Raw genomic sequence first — 19,017 nt, 5'->3', positions numbered from 1 at the left:
AAGACGGGTAGTACGCAGTAAGAGACTCGATAAGCTCCATCCACCGCAGAAGCAAGGGGACGACACGTCTCGAGAGGGGCCCGCCTGCGTGTGCTGTTAGCCCGTCGCGATGGCGCTGGTTTGGTGGGATTGTGTAGGATCTGACAGATTTTGTGGCGACGGCGTTGTCGTGATTACTTTCGTCGAGCGAGACAGCGAGAGTCAGAGTTGGTTCGTTGGCATACATGACGAGCTTTTTTCTCCGAAAATCACTTGATCAACCAAGCTGAAGAGAAACTTTCCGTCAAGCTGTTTCATGGGCTCGTGAAACCTCTTGGCTCATGAGGTGGTGATGCCTTGAGGGCTCACCTAATGGCACCGACCGCGTCCCGCCTCGGAGTTTCCGCCACGTTGCTGACGTCGGGCGCCCTGAATCTTGTCTTTGCACCCCTTGCTTGACGTCTTGTCGACTAACTTGCGAGAGGCGTTGCTGGGCGCGCAATGCCCAGTCTCCAGGGTTTGTTTTCTGTTGACCGACCTCGCGCACTGGACCCCTTCGCGGTTTACGCAGTTTGCCTGCCCTGTGCAAACGTGGCTAGGCTTTGGGCTTTGCTTTTGTTGCGTGCGCCAGACGTCGCCACGAGGTGATAACTCGGTGTATTGACGTCAAGTCTGTCCCTCGCATAAGATATGGGATCCTTGGCTGATAGTCGAACCATCTTGATGCGTTGTGGTTTTTTTTTACCTTGGCTTCTCAGGGAGGGGGCAATCTTTACTACCCACGTGTCTCTAGCTTCGCAATCGCGATTGGAATGGACTTTATTTGAGTCGTGTTGAGGTTTGTCGTCGTCAACCTCGTCCAGAAATATTCGGACGCTCTACAAACTTTGTGATTGTACGGGTTTACTTCAGCACAGATGTGGTCTTCTAGCCAAACTTCGAACTACGCGCGCCCCTTGAACCAACATGGCCCTCAGCCCGCATTGGTTAGTATGTGGAACGTGCTGCACGATCACGACCCAACCTTGGCCATGGCACCTTTGAGTACGAGGGCATGACTTACATGTCACATCAGGAGAACGTCAATTTGAACTTGGCTCAAAAGCCTATAATGACACCCGATCTAGACATGAATACGCACGCCATCTCACGGTAGCTTGGGCTTCTCTTCCGTCATCCCCCCTGGGCCTGGCTCGTATAAAACCCCGTCATTGACCCTTGCACGCGCAACATCATGGTACCTGTACTTTAGCCATCTCTCCCGAATATCGTAGGAGTAAATGCGCGTGCAGGCTGCTAAGGATTTTCGACCCACGATCTGGATGAGGTCGTAGAGTCTATTTTCGTCCGACTGAAGAAAGACCTCCACTCGAAGAAGGCCTTCATCATAGTGCAGATCAATGTCGTCGGACGAGATGAGCTCCTTATTAAACAACAGCCGCACATGTCGAAGTCGTGGAAACCGGCCAGCGGCGCGCGCGTCTAAGAGTTCCTGGGCGTGGGGCAGGACAGGCTTGCCACAGGCTTGAATCTGCAAGAACTCGAGATTCTCCGGCAGACATTCGACCATCCTCGGCGAATCTTCGACGACCTCGGGGAGATGATCGTAGTTCATGTTCTCATTCTGAGGAGGATAAGGGTTGCGTGTTCCCGTCAAGGCCTGCATACCGGCGGCCAGCTGCTTCAATGCTGACAATCTCCTCAGGCCAAGGCCCATGACGAAAGTCTCTGGACTTCCTCCGGTGGGCAAGTCATCTTCCGAGTTGATGTGCAGATTCTCAAGCGAAGCGGCATGGCGGACCACGGCCTCGACTAGGTCTCGCGGCTTCATCTCCACATCGTACATATGGTAAACCCCTCTCGTGTACTCGAACGACACCAGGGCCCTCGGCAAGGCGGTCATGGCTTTGAGTACCTTTGGCGTAATGCAGGACGCCCGCAGGATGATCTCCTCTACGTTCGAGGACCGCTTGGGCAAGGCTTCGAAATCTTCGGCACGAAAGTCTTCGCCGTTGGCTCGTACAACCTCGAAGGATCGCAGGCTTGGAATGTGAAACGCCTGGGCAAAGTCCATAAACGAACAGTGGCCATACTTGAACTCGCCCGATTCCATATACAGCTCCTTCAAGTGGCGTAGCGGAGCCTCTACTTCGGTCGAGCTGCCCGGGCTCGAGCTCTTTGCGCCTCTTTGCCCTGCCACGTTGATGACGCGCTTGAGTATCTCCGGTTCGATCGATTCTTCCATCAGGAGAACTTCGATTTTGGGGCACGCGACAAGGACCAGGGCGACTTCCGCGTCTTCAGACAGCTTCGCCAGCCCTGCCAGCCACTGGGACCGCCAGAGCTTCCAGTCTTCGCCGTCTGCTTCGGTGAACGTGCTCTCAATCAAGCCTTCATAAAGAGCCAGTTCCTTGCCCCTCGGCGCCCTAGACTTGTTCAGCTGGCCCCAGCCTTCGTTATTGAGCTGGCCAAGGACCACGCACTTAACGTGTTGGGCTAGGTGCGGCTTGGTGATGGTCACATAGCGAACGAACTGCATGGTCCTGGCGGTGAAGCGGTCAAGATCATCTTCGAAGCGGCTTTCTCCGCCGAGATAACGAAACGTGTGCACTGTGAGGTTGAGCGCGACATCGTAGAGCTTTTTGCACGTCTTGGAGACGGCGTGGATTGACTCGATCGAGGGCAGAAGATGATGAAGGATGAGGAGATGGATCTCAGTGCTGAGATGTAGTATAGGACAAGTCTCGGCGCGGGCTCTTGACTCCTGTGCGCGCGTTGTTACCGGCATTGCGTGTTGGTCACTTGGTGTTGTGAAGCCGCCCAGCGGAGGAATGGCTCGTTCCCAATGAAGTCGCGCGTGGGGAGAGGGTCACGATGGATATATGTATTTAATGGCGTTGAAGCTAGCGTATTCGTTCTGCATGATTGATTAGGCAACCGTCAGGCTGGGCCATTTAGAGAATGCCGCGTCTTGGTGGTAGGATTCCAGAGTTGCAGGATCAGTGCATGTACGGGACCAAGGATGCGTGAGCTGACATCATGATGAAGCAAGATGACAGTCGCTGTAGTCTGCACCAAAAGCCTGATCATGCATACCATGGCGACGCGAGTGATTCCACCGGGCCGCGCTATTATGGCTGAAGCATAAGTACTTAGAGGCAACATCTGATTGCATGCTTTCTTAGATCCATATCCTTCAAATTCGAGGGCTGATTGAATCGACCTCGTAGGCCTCTTGCTCGAGTTATCAGGACGTGACATGTGAATTACTGCGAAGCGTGAAAAGGCAGCTCTTTGCCCTCTACTCAGCAAGTGTAAGCAACTTAATCAGTACAAATCTTTTCCTAGCCTTCTATGAATGCAACTAGACCAACAGATCAAGCAAACTTCGCGCGATGACCTTGGTTGCATGCCTCAGGTCCTCGAGCTGCAGCCGCTCGTCCGCTCGCTTGGCATGCGATTCGAGCACCGTCCGCGGGCCGGCGCCGTAGATGACACCAGGAATGCCCGCCTCCGCATAGAGTCGCACGTCGGTGTAAAGTGGTGTCCCAATCGCCGGCGCGGCCTCCCCAAAGACACGCTCAGTGTGCGTCTGGATAGCTTCCACCAACGGTGTGGTCCCTGGCAGCGGGCGCATCGATTTGGCGAGGAGGAGTCGGCGCAGATCTACGGTTACGCCGGCCACACTGGCTGCCGCTCCCTCAATTGTCCGACGAATCTCAGCCTCGACCTCGACGGGATTTTCCTCGGGGATCATGCGCCGGTCGAGCTTGAAGGTCACCTTGCCGGGTACGACGTTTGTGTTCGTACCGCCCTCGATACGCCCCACGTTGAGATATGGGTGCGTGATGCCTTCGACCTGTGATCGTATCTCGCGGTACTGCGCATTCAGCGCGTAGAGCGCGTTGAGGATCGCCACGGCCCCCTGCAGCGCGTCGACGCCCGTCTCCGGGATGGCGGCATGGGCCTGCTTGCCGTGGACCGTGACCTCCATCTGCAAACAGCCGTTGTGGGCAGTGACGACTTGGTACGAGAAGCCCGCGGCGATGAGCAGGTCGGGTTTGGTCAGGCCCTGGCGCAGCAGCCAGCCCGGACCCAGCTCGCCGCCAAACTCCTCGTCGTAGGTGAAATGCAGCTCGATGGCGCCCTTGAGCGTGGCGCCCAGCGATTCGAGGGCGCGCACCGCAAACGTGAAGCTCGCAAAGTCGCTTTTGCTGACGGCGGTGGCACGGCCGTACATGACTCCATCTTCCACGACCGCAGCGTACGGGTCGCGGGTCCAGCCCTCGCCGGGAGGAACGACATCGCCGTGAGCGTTGAGGGCGATCGTTCGGCCGCCGGGGCCGTAGCGGCGGCGCACGATGAGATTGGTGATGGACTCCATGCCGTAGGCGCGAACCTCTGCCTCCGGCACGGGATGGCGCTCGGCTTCGAGGCCGAAAGTGCGCAGCAGTTCGGCCGTCAACTCTGCGTGGGGCGCATTGTTGCCTTTGGGTGTGTCCGTGGGCAGACGGACCAGGCTCTGGAGGAAGCTGATTTCTTCGTCAAAGTGAGCGTCGACCCAAGCGTCGAGCCGCTGGTGCGAGGCGGAATCGGCAGCGTCGCCCATGAGGATGATTTGGAGGTGTGGGTGAGGGGTATGAGAGTCGCAGCACATGTTCGGCCCGAGCCGATTTTCATATTTACAGGCGCTGTATTGGCACTGAGCGCCTTGATCGGCGAGAAACCGGAGTCGGTTCCCGATCCAGGCCCATCGACGGATCTCTACTGTCAACCCCCATCACGCATACTGGGGTATTCAACTCTTCGTGCTCAGACGTGTACTGAAGCATGACCATAAATTTCGAAATGAGTCTGCTGACCCTCCGCCCCATCAACACTCTCTCCTCGTTCCTCGCCCACGAGCAGCTCCGCGACGCAGCCGCTGTCAATCGTTTCTTCGACTCCCTCCCCACAAGCCCCAATACATCTGCGCAGACCAACCCCCAGTTCGACGTCGTCGTCCTGTGCGGCTCAGCCATCCTGTCCCTAGGCGAAGATGTCTTCTCGGCCCTATCGGGAGCTGATCCGGTTCTGAGGCAACGGTAGGTCGAGCAAGAAGAGCTCGCAAAGGCTGCGCCTGTGAAAGCTAACCTCAAAATTCCTGGACATCAGAAATCTCATCCTTGTCATATGCGGCGGCATTGGCCACTCGACGCCTCTCATGTACGCTGCTGTACGACGACATCCTCGCTATCGCGTTTTGGCCGATGCACTTGACGGCCAGCCACCCGAGGCGCGCGTCCTCCAGATGATTGCAGAGCGCTGGTTTGGGCTGACGGTGAAGACGCGTGACGATTGTGACTTGGCCGTGCCGCCGGAGGCCTTTGCACCGACGATCATAGTCGAGGACAAGTCAACGAACTGCGGCGCAAATGCGCTCGAGACCAAACAAGTTCTGGATGCGAGGGGATTGACGTCTCCGCGGTCCATTGTCGTGGTGCAGGATGCCACGATGAGCAGGCGTACTGCGGCATGTTTTGAAAAGGCGTACGAGGGAATCAGGAAGGGGCCTGTCGTTGTGACATGGCCAACTTTTGTGCCGGTTGTCACGCTCAGACATGCATCAGTCGAGCCGTCTGACTGTGTCGAACATGGTATTGCGCATTTTGAGTTTGATGACACTGGTCCGACGGGTGTGCGGAAGGCGGGATTGTGGGAAATGCGGCGATTTCTGGATCTACTGGTTGGAGAAATCCCGAGATTGAGGGATGATGAGAACGGTTATGGACCTAGGGGAAAGGGATTCATCGGACATGTGGATGTTCCTGTGGAAGTCGAGGAGGCTTGGACAACATTAACCGGCGCGTTGCAGACCACAACCCGGTAAGCCTGCGGTTCTGTGTATACAGCCACAGAAATGATGGTCAGAACTGGACTTTGCTCTTGATTCTGTCAATGAGCACGCTACTTCTATACATGTCGTCAATCATCAATGGGCAGCACCGTTCGTCCACCCTCTTGTATTTGCTCTGTGCCATGTCAGCGCCGTTCTGTACGGCGAGCCGTGCAGTGCTTACCTTCCAGGTACTCCAAAACTTGTCTATAGTCCTTGCAGACTTGAAGTCGTCAGTAGTCATATTCATCTTCGGCATGCCGGTCACTCACCATGAAGTCCATTCCACCCTCCATCCTTTGCCCCCAAATCATCTGCGTCGTCTGGAGTGTGTGGCTCTAAAGCGACATCCCCGGAACACATGATGCCCTGTCTTATGTAGTCTATGCAGTGCAGAAAGTGAGCATGATAGTCTGCCGGCAGCTCCGCGGTCCTGCTCTCCGTCACGCCGGCGTAGACGCGACCCATCATAAACTACACGATGTATCAGTGTTGTGTGTAGGCTACTACGTGACGCCGTGAACTGACCAGACAGTGGAGCTGATGCGTCATGGACGTTGTTGAAAATGTCTCGCCATCGCCGCGATGTGCGTTCACTGTTTGATCATCAGCAAGTTCGCCTAGCAGCAACTATTTGATGAGGTTCCACGTACCTGGCAGGAGGGATTGCCATTTGTCGACTGTTTGCTGTTCAAAGAACTCGGCGGTGTTATTGGGAACAAATGAGGGATCAGACTCCCATTTGATCACCTTCGTGGCGACTGTTCAGGTTAGTGTCAGTCATGCGAAGCAGTACGGAGGATCTGAAGCAGCGAACAATTCGGTGGACGGTCAGCGATGAGGTCCCCGCCGACCTGTCGTATTGATGTTGACGGTGCGCCTGCGACTTTCCACAGTAACACCATGGACAAGACGACATTGAACAAGACCAACACGGTATTGACGATCCAGTGGTGTCTCCGCCACCGTGCCGACAGAGATGATGCAGCTCGTGTGCTGGTAGGCGGGTCGAGGAGCACATCATGCCATTCGCGGTCCTTCTCATTCAGCAACACCGACTCGACTTCAGTCGCGGACGATGACTCGTCGTGCTCGTCTCTGGGTGAGAGGTCCTGGTAAGTCAGCGGTTGAGAGTCCATGGTCGGCTCCGGTTGCAGTATCTGTGGCTCGTCTGTACTTGGTCGGATCGAAACTTGGGTCAGCGGGAAGTCTGGTCGGATTGAGGGAAGACAGAGCTTCGCAGCTTCAGCGAGAGCTCGCATCTCAGACCTCCTGCTTTGATGTCGCAACGGCTCCACTTGGCGGGACGATGTCGTGTCTCGAACCTCAGACGAAGTAGGGGTCATGACACGAAACAACGGCCTCCTGGAATTTTGAAACGGCTGCCAAATGTCAATAGTGGCCAGTGATGTGGATGGAGTTGAACGAAAATGTTTCTTTGCTGGCCACGAGCTGCACCGTGAAGCTTACAGTGATCTTCCCATTTTCTGCCACTCGCTCTCCGCGCAGTACAAAGCAACATGGCAACCCATCTCACGAAGCGCCTCGCTGACAGCGTTTCTGATGAGTGTACCTTGCAAAGTCGATGCGTTGAAACGCAATTCATCATCTCCTGAGAACTTGATCAAACAAGTTGGATTGCCTTGGGTGCGGCACCCAAGACGTTTGAAATCGAGAGCGTCTGGGGGAAAACACGTGCCCACAAAAGCCAGTAATTGTCGTATCTCGCATGATCTTGTATGGCATCCGAGTAAATCCGGCCCTTACGATTTCGTCTTACCCCATTGAAGGCAGCATACGATGCCTTCCTCGATTGGTCGTCGCCTCGAAACGTTGGACCATCGCCACCGCAGATTTTCTATCGCCATCATTCCCCAGATTTGAACGGGCCATCATCCAACGAGCCGCTATCATGATCTGCTGGCCACGAGACTCGTCTCTGGGAAACTCTTGCATATCATCCGTCAAGTCTCAGCAACAGTCGAACCGTTCGGTTCGCGACTGGCACGTTGTCTGAGTCGTATGTAAAGTCATGGACTTATCATTCCAGCATGAAATCCTGACGAGGTGCCTGAGGTAGGTGCCGCCTGGGCTTCCCAAACATGTTGAATCGAGGGGGTTCCGGTCCTCTACATAGAAGTCGCGAGTCCTAGACGTCCGCCGACGTGGCCTCGCCAACACAGCCCGTCTTGTCGAAGAAGGCAATGCCTAGACGCTACAATTCGTGAAGAACACGCTGCCAGGTCCTGATTGATGTGGAGCCTGATGATATAGCCTGCATCATGGCGATGCGCGGGGGGGAAGACGTACGTCAATGCCAACCTCTAACGCCTCAATGGGACGTAGATCGGCCAAGCATGCAGACTTCGGGCAATCATCCGGGTCTCCAAGCCATGGGCCCCCGATACCAACATTTGAGGCGCACTGAATGGCTCGTACACCCCTTGTTCCTTTGGCAAGGTATTTGTGAACTAACGTGATGTCATAACACGCACTTCAGGCAATATTTCACAGCATATCAATAGCGAGCTCAAGAATCAAGGCAAGCCACTGTCAATCATCATACATTCCGAGGCGCGAAGGCCTTCCGCTAAAGACTTTTGATCGCTACGCTAAAAACAAGTCATGCCGTCGTTCAAGTTACACATCCTGTTGCAGGTCCTTCTTCTTCTCGAGACCCATGGCCTTGTTCATGATCTCATCAGGGTCACCCGAGGTGGCATCAAGAACCTCAAGGTTGCCATTCTCATCACGCGCACCTGTGCGGTACCCGGCATGGCTACCGTACATGTACCAGGTGAAGCAGGTCATGCAGGCGGCGACAATGAGGAAGGCAAAAATTGTCCAGTTGCCCATGGAGTACATGGGGCCGTCGACTTTGGGGAACAGGAAGGGGGCCGAGATACCGCCACAGTTGGAGATGGCGATCATGCCACCCGTGGCGAGGGCCGTGGCAGTCGAGCCGGACACGGTGGCCGTGCGGTGCTGGATTTTGTTAGTGGATGGACCGGCCAAGCGAGCACGATAGGGCGAGAACTTACAGCGACAAAGGGCAGGACAGCAGCGTTGGTGCAAGCAATGATGCAGACGGCAAAGTAGCGCACACCCCAGTGACGGACGACAGCGAGCAATAGGTAGCCGGTGCCGACGAAGACGAGAGCGCCAATGACGTGGCGCGAGCGCTCCCTTGTCCGATCAGAGTGCAGACAGTTGCTGATGATGACAATCATGGCGACGACGTTGGGCGGGACGGTGAGCAGCTGGGCGTTGTGGCCCGAGAAGCCGAGCGAGGCGACAATGGTGGGCGCAAAGTAGCCAAAGGCGTTGAGAGAGTTGGCCATGAGGAAGTACTGGCAGGCAAACAGCCAGAACATGGGGTTCGAGAGGGTCTCCTTGGCGACAGTGCTGTCCCAGTGCTTGTCGGTCATGGATGGGGCGTAGGGGCCGAGGCGCTTGACGGCGAAGGCGCGCTCCTCGGGAGTGAGCCAGGCGGCGGTCTGGGGGTAGTCGGGCAGGTAGAACCAGATGAGGACGCCGACAATGACGGAGGGGATGCCCTCGAGGATGAAGAGCCACTGCCAGCCGTTGAGACCGCCCTTGTTGTTGAGGAAGGAGATGGCCGTGGCGAGAAGGCCGCCAAAGGCACCGGCGACGGCAACGGAGGACGCGAAGATGGCCATGCGCGTGGCGCGCTCGTCGGGCTTGTACCAGAAGCAGAGGTACATCATGATACCGGGGAAGAAACCAGCCTCGGCGAGACCCAGAAAGATGCGGACGGTGATGAGGCCGCCGTAGGTGGAGACGGCAGCGGTGCAGATGGTGATGATGCCCCAGGAGACCATGATGCGGGAGATCCAGCGCGAGGGCGAGAAGTACTTGAGGAGGATGTTGGAGGGGAACTCCATGAGGACGTAAGGCACGAAAAAGAGGGCGACAGCGACATTGTAGCGCTGGCCGGTGAGGTTGAGCTGCGTGACAATGTTGTCTTCGGGCGTGTCGTTGTTCAATGTGCGAGCGTTTCCGAGGTTGACTCGATCAAGGTAGTCTGAGGTGTTAGCGGGGGGAGCAAAAGGGCCGTTCTGGAGACACGGGCGACATACTCAGAAGGTAGGAGACGCAGACCCAGGGCAGGATGTGAAGGTCCTGCTTGCGGACGATGCGGCGCTCCATGGCCTTGTCGGCGAGGTCGACCGTCTCGAGGCCCGGGATGTCGAGCGAGGGGGCGGGCGACCACCATGCCTTCCAGTCAACCATGGTGGGAGGTGGGCGATGTGCGACGGCTGCGTGGGTGGGTGAGTTGCTGAGCGGCTGGCCGAGTAAAAAGCCTGGTTCGAGAGGGGAGGCGTAGATCGTGAGAAGTCGTCGTTGAGAGCACTAGCCTGAGCACGAGTAACAACGACCCTCTTCAGATTCAACGGGGCCTCTGGGAGGCTTTTAAGTCGTCTTCTTCTCCCTCATGGAAGTATGTTCGGCTCTCTGCATCGTCCAGGCCCCCCTCCCCCTCCATCATCGGCCTCGCTTCTTGGCCGCAGAGCCGGAATAAGACAAGCGGGTCGTATCAGCTCGGGGACTGGGGACGGGATCGATATCTGCCATGGCGCGCTTGGGTGCGCGAAAGAGAGAAAGAGAGAGAGAGAGAGATAAGGCTAGAGAGGGGGGGTTCTTTGATAGATGGCGGCTTCGGCGCCGCCAATGAGGGTAGCGAGCGGCCACGGGAGCCAGTCAGAGCGGTGACAGCAAGGCGGGCCAAAGCTTCATCGGCCAGCGTGCGCCGCCGGGCGCTGGGGAAAGCCGTCGGGGGCGGCGGGCGTGGCTTTTGTCTGGAAGGGAATTGACTTTGGTCGCGTTTCTGGACGTGTTCCTTGGGTTCGAGGGGTCATCCCCAAGGACAAAAGACTCGCAGGGCAGAAGCATCACTCAGAGGGCAGAGTCGTTGAAATGCCAGGCCAATGAGAGGCTACGGAGGCGCGAGATAAGGATGGAGGAACGAATCCGGGGATGCTTCGTAACTGGCTGAGGAATGATTATCCATGGTCGTGACTCGCGGGGAAGCACAAACAGGGTCTGGTCCCATGGCAGCCATGTGCCGGCGGGTCAAGCGCAGAGGGGCGCTGAGAGGTGGCATGTCGACGTCTCCGAGGACCGGCGAGTCAGAAACAACGAATTGTCGATGATATGCGGGATCTGCAGACACAGCAGTATTACTCAAAGAGCGGGTCTGGCCTTTTTTGTTTCTGGTGGATGCGTCTCTGGGAGGCACGCGGGTTGTCAAGCTGCAGCGCAGGATGGGTCGATGTCTGGAGAAAGCGGAGCCATGTCGTGTTTCCGAGCCTTTGGGCCGAGGGTCTTGACAGCGGGAGATGACAAGTCGATGGGGGTTGATGAGTTGATGGGCATAATTCGAAGCGAGAGACGGGGAGATGCAATGCAAAGACGAATTGGTGATGCTTGTTTGTGTTTTCCCTCTTCGGCTTTGCCGACTCGGTCGGAGGCAGGATCAAGCCACCCGCCGCCTTGCCGTTTGCCCTTGCCGTTTGCCCTTTGCCGCTTTCGCTTGCCATTGGCCCCTTGCGACTCGCCCCTCCCGCCATTTGCTCCTTCCAGTGTTCCTTGGCCACATCGGTACGTACCTGGCATTCAACTGGCTGGCTGGCTGGCGTGGCTGGAATGGTCTGTGCCACCATGAACCTACCTGTACAGCAGCCACCAACACTCAGTCGCTCCTTCGTTCACCCTCTCCTCGATGTTGATCTACTGCCAACATCAAAGCACACTTTACCAACCTCGCCCAGCCGCTTTGATGCTGACTCGACCGACACATATCGGTGCCATCATGCTGGCCGACGACCTGGCCATCAGAACGCCACAGAGCTAGTATGCTGTGAAGACCATCTAGCCTTTTCAACTACTGGCGGTTCCTGAATGGCCTCCAATGCTGATGTCAGTTCGCAGGGGTTTCCGCTTCTGGGTGAACCTTCGAGCTCTCTGCCTGCGACCCTCAGACCAGTGAAGCGCGACAAGCAGCTTCGTTGTGCATATTAAGACCACTATATTCTTGCACTGAGACTACCAAAGATGCATCGAAATCGTATCTACGCAACCAGGCCTACCTGTTGTGCAGATAAGAAGACCGCAGCCGAACGTCAAGTGATGGAGGAATCAGACCTGTACAGGCCGTCCAATTTCGTTTGAGTCCAACAATGCATCCCTGTGGCCTGCGCTGCTTGTGTGTGCGAGAATGATCCCAAGATGGATATCACACCGACTCGAGGAATCACGCTCTCCAGCCCGGGATGCCCCGGCATCCCCACGTTGCGACGAACGCGAAGAGTGCTCGTCCCAAAGCAGCAACTACTTCTGATACGATGGACCCTGTTCATGCCTTAGGACGGGGACACTGCAGGCCTAACTTGCAATCATTGCCGGCTCCAAACACAGGCACACGGATGGGGAGCCATTGTTTGGACCAGCACGACCAAACCAGGTGGCTGGCTCCCTTGATGCAACCCTGGAATCATGCACGCCGCGCACGTCTCTTCATCCCTATCATCAAGAGGTAGTCGCATTCATGTACCAATGCAGCCGTTCTTATCTCGCGCCTGAGTCATGTCCGTGGCGAGAGACATGGTCTATGGAGGTATCTCGAAGCCATGGAACACAAAGAAAGCGAGCACAACAAGTCATCGTCCGCTGTAATCGAACACCAAACACCAACGCGCAACGACAAAAGAATCCTGATCAGGGGATTTTCTCTCCCCCCAACCCAAATGGCTATACCTTGCGAATGGACTGACCCCCATGATATCATGAATCATTAATCTTTCGAGAAGACGCACTCCAGTACCCGCTCCCGAGTCAGTATTTGTTCCTGAGATAGCAAGATAACCGCCTTGTTCCGACCTCCCCTCCCGTCCCGTCCCGAGCCACTGGTCAACGTCCGTCCGTCTCCGAAGAAGCCCTCCCGACTCCTCGCGGCATCATACCGCGCACCCAAAGCCCAACCTCGGTCAGGGCCAGGTACAACCCGGTGAAGACCCAAAACGTCATGACAACGCCGAATCCGCCGGCGAGCCTCGCATCGACGATGCGAGACGTGACGACTTCGCGTGTGGCCTCCTTTGTCGACAGCCACCCGTAGATGGGTGCCAACTGACTAGTCTGGCGATACAGCGGCGCGTGTCTGACCGGCGGCGCCAACTGCGCCAACTCTTTCTCGCGCTCCTCGATCGTGTCGGCCATGCGCCACGCCACCTGGTTGTTGATCTTGTCCCACGTCGCTTCGCACGCCATCTCCCTCGCCCGTCTGCCCATCTCCTCGCGCGCGCCTCTATCCTCGGCGAGCCCCATGACACGGTCGACAAACCTGTCCAGATCCTCCGCCGGCACGAGGTGACCGCACTGGCCCTCGTCGATAATGTCGCTCGGCCCCCCCTCGTCACGCGCCACGACAGGCACACCGCTGGCCATCGACTCGAGCACGACGAGCCCAAATGTCTCTGTCACGGAGCAGTGCAGGAAGACGTCGCCCGACGCGTATGCCGTCGCCAAGTCCTCGCCCGTCTTGAACCCGGCAAAGACGACGCGGCCCTCGTCGCGCAGCGGGCCGTCGAAGAGCCCGTGCACCTCGCGCTCGACCTCGCGGTTGCGGTTGCCGCCGACGACGTACAGCACAAACTTGAGCCCGCGCGCCCGCAGCGCCGCGGTGGCCCTGGCGAGAAAGTCAAAGCCCTTCTCGCCGGCGACGCGCGACACGCAGAGCAGGATGATCTCGCCGTTGGGCGCAATGGCGCGGCGCAGGGCGTCGCTGCGGCGGTCCGGGCGGAAGAGCGCCGTGTCGACGCCACGGCGGAGGACGTCCATCTTATACCGCTGGACGCCCTGGGCCTCGAGGTAGCGGCGCACGAAGCGCGACGGGTAGAAGATGGTGCGCACGCTCTTGTGGCGGAAGAGGTAGCTCTGCACCATGGCGAAGGCGAAGACGGCGACGGTGCTCAGCGGGTGCGGGAACAGGATGGCGCAGTAGCCCGCGAGGTCCGTCTGGAAGTTGCAGATGACGGGCACGCGCTTCTCCCACGGCTGCTGCCGCATCTGCAGCAGGACCTGGAACCCCAGCGACGCCGGCGACGCGAGGTAAATGAGGTCTGGCGGCTCGTCGGCGCCAAAGGTTCTTGCGAAGAGCGTCGTGACGCGTACGGGATAGACGACTGATAGTTCGGGGTTGAAGGGCAGTGGGTAGCCGTGGAGGCGGACTTCGACGAGAGGATCCTGGCTGTTCTTATCGTCGTCGTTCTTACTTTGATCGCCACTGGGCCCCGTCAGAGTGGCCCCCTCCGTGTGGTTCAGGGGCGCGACGACGGCGACGCGCGCGCCGTGGGCGCGGAGGTGAGAGACGAGCATGAGGGTCGTACGGCTAACACCGTTGACGGGGCCGAAGGATTCGGTGCAGAGGAGGATGCGCTTGCCGACGAGGGAGGTAGGGAAGACGGCGTTGTCATGGGGCGGGTAGCGCGGCGGCGCGGCGGCGTGCTTGGGGAGTAAGGGGGACGTAGACATTGTTGCTGCGGTGAGAGCCTGACGCCGCTCCCTTGCTGTGCTTCTTGGACGAGGGCAGTAAGCTGGAGGAGTTGATCAAGCTTGCCGTTCCCAAAACAAACGGGCTTGAGCTCTGGGGAGTGGTATTTGGCGGGCTTGCGGCGGATGCGCTTGGTTGTGTTGGCGGTATTGGAGCTTGAGCTTGAGCTTGTGCCGGTGCTGGTGCTAGAACTCATGGTGAATTGTAAGAGGAGGAGAAGGAGAGGGAGTTGTTTGATGCTAAGGTCAAGAGTGTGTGCAGGCTGTGCCCAAGATATCATGCTTCCAGTCCAGGCCATGTGACGGTTAGCAGCGCGTCTTTCCATTCTGGGCACTGATGCTTCACAGGATGGCACCGTGGTGGGAGACGTGCATGGCGGTTGGTCAAACTCACTGTCGGCAAGTGAGGCAAGATAGGTCACGTACAGTGATGGAGGGGTGCCATGTGGAGGGGCTCATGACGATTGGGGGGGAAGAGGGGGAGGGGCAGCCAGAGTCAAGGGTCGTTCTGAGGTTAGCTGGGAACACTGGAGGACCCAGGTGGCGCGAATCGCTGGCACACATGGGCAAAGTGACAGGGTCCGCAGTGAACGATGGCCGAGCTCACTGCTCGCGTCTGTACCTTGCCGATGGTTCTGAAGAGGTGGACCCTTAGATCGACCTTGATGTCGTGATGGCTTCACTTGTGGGGTCGTCAAGATGCGTGTCGCTACGACCGCGCCGAAGGACTACAGAGCAGTACTATCACGAGGGCCATACTGGAATCATTGACTTTGTGGCCCACAAGAGAAGGCACTGGTCTTGATAGCTGGCAGCAGCATATTACTGAAGTGAGAGAGGACTGGGAGGTCATGAGACCTCGTGGGACGATATTCCGAAATGGTACCCTCATCTCATCACAGATTCGGAAGCAGGCAAAGACTTCTCGATTATCCTTCCTCAGATCAGACCAGCACCACGTTCTCAATGTCTCCCCTTCTGGTTACGCCCAACGACTCGCCCATTGATCACGACTCGCATCGCGTGGCCATGTTGAGGAACCAATCAGAGGCCGCGAATACTGCACACTCTCAGCTTCACGTCCCTGGCTGGGCGCAGCGAACCCCAACGACCATTCTCGTGAAACATGATTGCGGCTATTCTGCTCGGCACCCGGCTCGAGCGTCATTTCTACTGTGCTCATTGTTCTGTCAATGCTCTTCGAATGACATTCCCTCGTGTGGGGTCTGATTGGACGACAATGAACTTTGCTGAGAGTAGCATGCTGCTAGGGCCACGGTCACCGAGTCGGCTAGGGATTCATCGGATGCCGAAACCATGTCGATCGTGCGGCTTTTGTCGGACCACAGTCTGCGCATGAAGGACAATCGGGCACTGCCGGCGTCGGGGGGTAGGCCAGCACACAGCCCGAATGCAGTTGGCTGACCCTTGGGAGTTCATTGAATGTTGTTACTAAGGCATACAAGACGAAGTCGCCCATGCCCAAGATCGGAGATGATGACCTTTCGTCAACGAGTTAAACAGGCGGGCCGACGAGTGCCAGAAATCCTCGAGTCCTTGGGATGCAAAGTCGACCAACGCGCGCACACACGCAGGTCCTGTCACAAGATCCAATATTTGTAAACCAAGCAGTGAATTGACCATGGATTTTCAGTTTCAAGATTTATTTGCTGGGAAACCTGCCGTCTTATCAGGGCCGCTAATATTATACTATGTCAGGCCCGCGAAGCAGCTCTCGAGGCCCGTCGATTGCCGTGCAAGAATCAATAACACGAGGCGAAGCCCTCTCTGTCGTCATGAAACGATGTTGGAAAAAAGAATATACATACAATAAGAAACAATGGTATCGAGTAGTGGTGCAACGCCGATTTCATAACCCGCCACAGACAGACACGCATGCTCGCAATCATCACCAAGCCATCCCGAGCAGCATGCCCGCTCCAACGACGACGGCCCACATCGGACCCGAGACGCGCCACGAATAGGCCGCCGCCGCAGTCTGCGTGAAGCTCGGTTTCGTCGCCTCGACCCTGACGTTGGCGACGAGCGATTCCTTCTCCGGCTCATACCGCTCCGTCGTGAAATTGCACGATGACAGAATCGCCCTCATCGCTGCCAGTAGTCAGCGTCGTGCCTTTTGTTTCTCTCAAGATGCTTGAGTCGCAGTCGCGGGAAGGTGGTGTCACTTACGCCCCTGATCGCCAGAGACCTGCTGCAGACAGTCCCCGCACAAGCCGGCCACACGCCGCACGTTGAAGCTCGTGTTGCTGCAAATGCACGCCGTCTCGAGGTCGCTTGCCGCTTGGCGCCCCTTCTGCCCGGGCCATAGGTTGCCCGCGTCGTCGACCATGTCGCCGACGTCTCCGTTGAGGCTGTTGCTGGGGGCGGGGCCGGCGTCCGCGCCGTCGCCGGCGTCTGCGTCATTGCCCACGGGCAGCGGCACTTGCGTGGACGAAGTCGTTGCGAGGGGCGTCGAGGCTGGCCCCGAGGGAAGAATTGGCGTCGCAAGGATGGGTAGGTTGGGATTGAGGTTCGTCGGCGTCGTTGTTGGTCGCAGATCGAGGACTGGTGGTGTTGGTGCCGGAGCGGCGGGCGTGACGGCCATCGAGGGGACGCCTGTGTCGGCTGGTGGTAAGGGCGTCGGTATTGTCTTGAACTTGCCGATGGAACCGGGGATGAAGATGACATCGGCCGCTTGTTGATTGTTCGTTGAGCTGGGGACCGGTGCTGGTGCTTGCGGTTCTGGATCGGCCTGACGCTTGGCCCTCGGTGCTGATTGTTGTTGTTGCTGCTGCTGCTGCAGGCTGGATAATTTCCGCCTCTTCAACTTTCGCAGGTCATCGGTGCCATCGACATCGCACTTGAAGCTCAGCTCAACGATAGGACCGCACATGTTGGCACAGGCGAGCGGAACATCATTTGGCGTCAGCTCCTCGGCCACGCTGAGGGCGGCGAGGAGCAGGAGAGAGGCCGTCTCGGTCTTCATTGTCTGGTCGAAAGTGGTGTTGGAGAGCGCCGCCAGCCGGTCAAAGCCAGACCGAACAGTGGCGACGTAATCAGACCTGGAAGCAAACGCGTGATGCGGACACGATGTTACCTGGTAGTGGTGATCTTGAGTAATGTCAAGATCGTGAGGATGAACCCAGGGGCGATGGTAATCAGCGGAGAGGAGGGGGCTGGAGGGACCAAGAGGATCAACGTCAGAACAATAAGTTCACTGACTATAGGGTGACTGGGATGAAGACGTCGATGATGCGGACTGTCTAGTTTGATGTGCAGCAGCTTGCCCTCTCCCCTATGCCTGAGCCCCCGGACTCTTGAGGAGCTGCTTCGAAGAGTCTGAAACGCGAGCCATCTTGGTTGGGCCTCCTCTCTCCGTCGGCACGGGCACAGAGCACGACCCCTTCTCGGATGGTGTGGTTCTTGAGAAATCGGCCTTATCGTCGTCCGATTGACCGCGAGTGGGCATACTCGGCCGTACACCCGAGTTCCAAGCAGCACAAGGGCTCGGATCTGGGCCCCCGACGCCGGCGATGGGGTACAAATCCGGTCGACTTGTGAGGCATGTAGTGAGAACAGACGGCTGACGCTGCTATTATGGGGACCTGGTGGGCATCTACGGGGGCGCGATTGGACGCTTGGCCGTCTCGGAACCCCTGAAAGTTCGCTCGTGGTGCGACGGAGCGCTGGGTTCCAAGGAGCCTTCAGTGCCCTCAAGGCCCATTTATGAAACACGGCCCTAGAGCTCATCCTTCGCCAATCGCGTCGCGAGTATAGCAGACGCGAGGGGGGCTTTTGCTGCTCTTTGAGGCCGCCATTGTTTGCTGGTGGTTGTGGTCGGGCGCTGTGATATGAAAAAGGGTGGCCGACATGGCGTCCTGATCAGAAGTGGCGGATAGCAAGCTGTTTGTGTGCGACACGATGTGGACGAATGCCTGCTCGTCAAGACTCCGTGAAACATTCCTTATCCCCTTTCTCTGGTCTATACCTGAACCAATCTCGTGCAATGAGATCGACAGTCCACGGCCTTCTATCCGACCACATGGCCAGTTCAAAGGCCGCCCAGACAGCTGGGTTGTTGGTCGACTGACCTTCCTTTCTCTTGCACGTTGCGAATGATTCAGAGCCCTTGCTCTCTCCTCCAAAAGAGTGTCCTCCTTGCGCATGAACCTGGGTGCCACGATGACCCCCTCAAACCCGCCCATATCGCTTACTCCCGCCCCCGCCGCTCTCAGTGCTCATCAAACTACCTGTCAAGTCACGTCACCGATCCTCTGATCTCGGCCCCTTGCTCTGGTTCCGGCCGGGCATGACTTCCATCTACGTCTCTCGCTGACTCTCTTCGATGATGAACCGATTTGCATCTAGAAGAGGGCTTGGCTACGTGTGTCATGCATCCTGACCCATCCGATGGGGTGGACCGGTACCAAACTCCAGGCTTGGCCTGCCATTCTGCCGGCGCATCACCCACTATAGTCGAGTCAACCACACGCCTGCGCTCGCCCAACCTCATAACGCCAATCATGTCCCGTCACGACTTTTCAGTTCATGCGTTCCGTCGGCTGCCATGTCTCCGTGCCGACGCTCGTGGT

The 19,017-nt window shown here is 57.4% G+C and overlaps 7 protein-coding genes across 7 annotated transcripts; 1 reads left to right on the top strand and 6 right to left on the bottom strand.

The window, feature by feature from the left end:
• Window positions 1-1,126: 1,126 nt before the first annotated feature.
• D7B24_008624 (uncharacterized protein) lies at window positions 1,127-2,767 on the bottom strand (the record flags this gene model as incomplete). Its single annotated transcript, XM_028642710.1, has 1 exon — window positions 1,127-2,767. The coding sequence occupies one exon, from the start codon at window positions 2,765-2,767 to the stop codon at window positions 1,127-1,129; it is 1,641 nt and encodes a 546-aa protein (XP_028498401.1).
• A 576-nt stretch (window positions 2,768-3,343) lies between these two features.
• On the bottom strand, window positions 3,344-4,588 carry D7B24_008623 (uncharacterized protein; the record flags this gene model as incomplete). Its single annotated transcript, XM_028642709.1, has 1 exon — window positions 3,344-4,588. One exon carries the CDS (start codon window positions 4,586-4,588, stop codon window positions 3,344-3,346), a length of 1,245 nt encoding a protein of 414 aa, XP_028498400.1.
• Window positions 4,589-4,827: 239 nt separating this feature from the next.
• Window positions 4,828-5,848, top strand: D7B24_008622 (uncharacterized protein; the record flags this gene model as incomplete). Its single annotated transcript, XM_028642708.1, has 2 exons — window positions 4,828-5,063; window positions 5,134-5,848. The coding sequence occupies 2 exons, from the start codon at window positions 4,828-4,830 to the stop codon at window positions 5,846-5,848; spliced, it is 951 nt and encodes a 316-aa protein (XP_028498399.1).
• Window positions 5,849-5,943: 95 nt separating this feature from the next.
• D7B24_008621 (uncharacterized protein) lies at window positions 5,944-6,993 on the bottom strand (the record flags this gene model as incomplete). Its single annotated transcript, XM_028642707.1, has 6 exons — window positions 5,944-5,990; window positions 6,039-6,077; window positions 6,127-6,328; window positions 6,383-6,450; window positions 6,508-6,615; window positions 6,672-6,993. The coding sequence occupies 6 exons, from the start codon at window positions 6,991-6,993 to the stop codon at window positions 5,944-5,946; spliced, it is 786 nt and encodes a 261-aa protein (XP_028498398.1).
• Window positions 6,994-8,494: 1,501 nt separating this feature from the next.
• Window positions 8,495-10,108, bottom strand: D7B24_008620 (uncharacterized protein; the record flags this gene model as incomplete). Its single annotated transcript, XM_028642706.1, has 3 exons — window positions 8,495-8,839; window positions 8,896-9,899; window positions 9,955-10,108. 3 exons carry the CDS (start codon window positions 10,106-10,108, stop codon window positions 8,495-8,497), a joined length of 1,503 nt encoding a protein of 500 aa, XP_028498397.1.
• Window positions 10,109-12,784: 2,676 nt separating this feature from the next.
• On the bottom strand, window positions 12,785-14,407 carry D7B24_008619 (uncharacterized protein; the record flags this gene model as incomplete). The annotated part of the gene is made up of 1 exon (XM_028642705.1): window positions 12,785-14,407. The coding sequence occupies one exon, from the start codon at window positions 14,405-14,407 to the stop codon at window positions 12,785-12,787; it is 1,623 nt and encodes a 540-aa protein (XP_028498396.1).
• A 1,927-nt stretch (window positions 14,408-16,334) lies between these two features.
• D7B24_008618 (uncharacterized protein) lies at window positions 16,335-17,411 on the bottom strand (the record flags this gene model as incomplete). Its single annotated transcript, XM_028642704.1, has 2 exons — window positions 16,335-16,537; window positions 16,616-17,411. The coding sequence occupies 2 exons, from the start codon at window positions 17,409-17,411 to the stop codon at window positions 16,335-16,337; spliced, it is 999 nt and encodes a 332-aa protein (XP_028498395.1).
• Window positions 17,412-19,017: the final 1,606 nt, after the last annotated feature.

The sequence above is a fragment of the Verticillium nonalfalfae genome (genome assembly GCF_003724135.2).
Source record: "Verticillium nonalfalfae strain VnAa140/NRRL 66861 chromosome Unknown scaffold_8, whole genome shotgun sequence".
Taxonomy (NCBI): Eukaryota; Fungi; Ascomycota; class Sordariomycetes; order Glomerellales; family Plectosphaerellaceae; genus Verticillium; species Verticillium nonalfalfae.
This window is presented reverse-complemented; position numbering and strand designations above follow the sequence as displayed.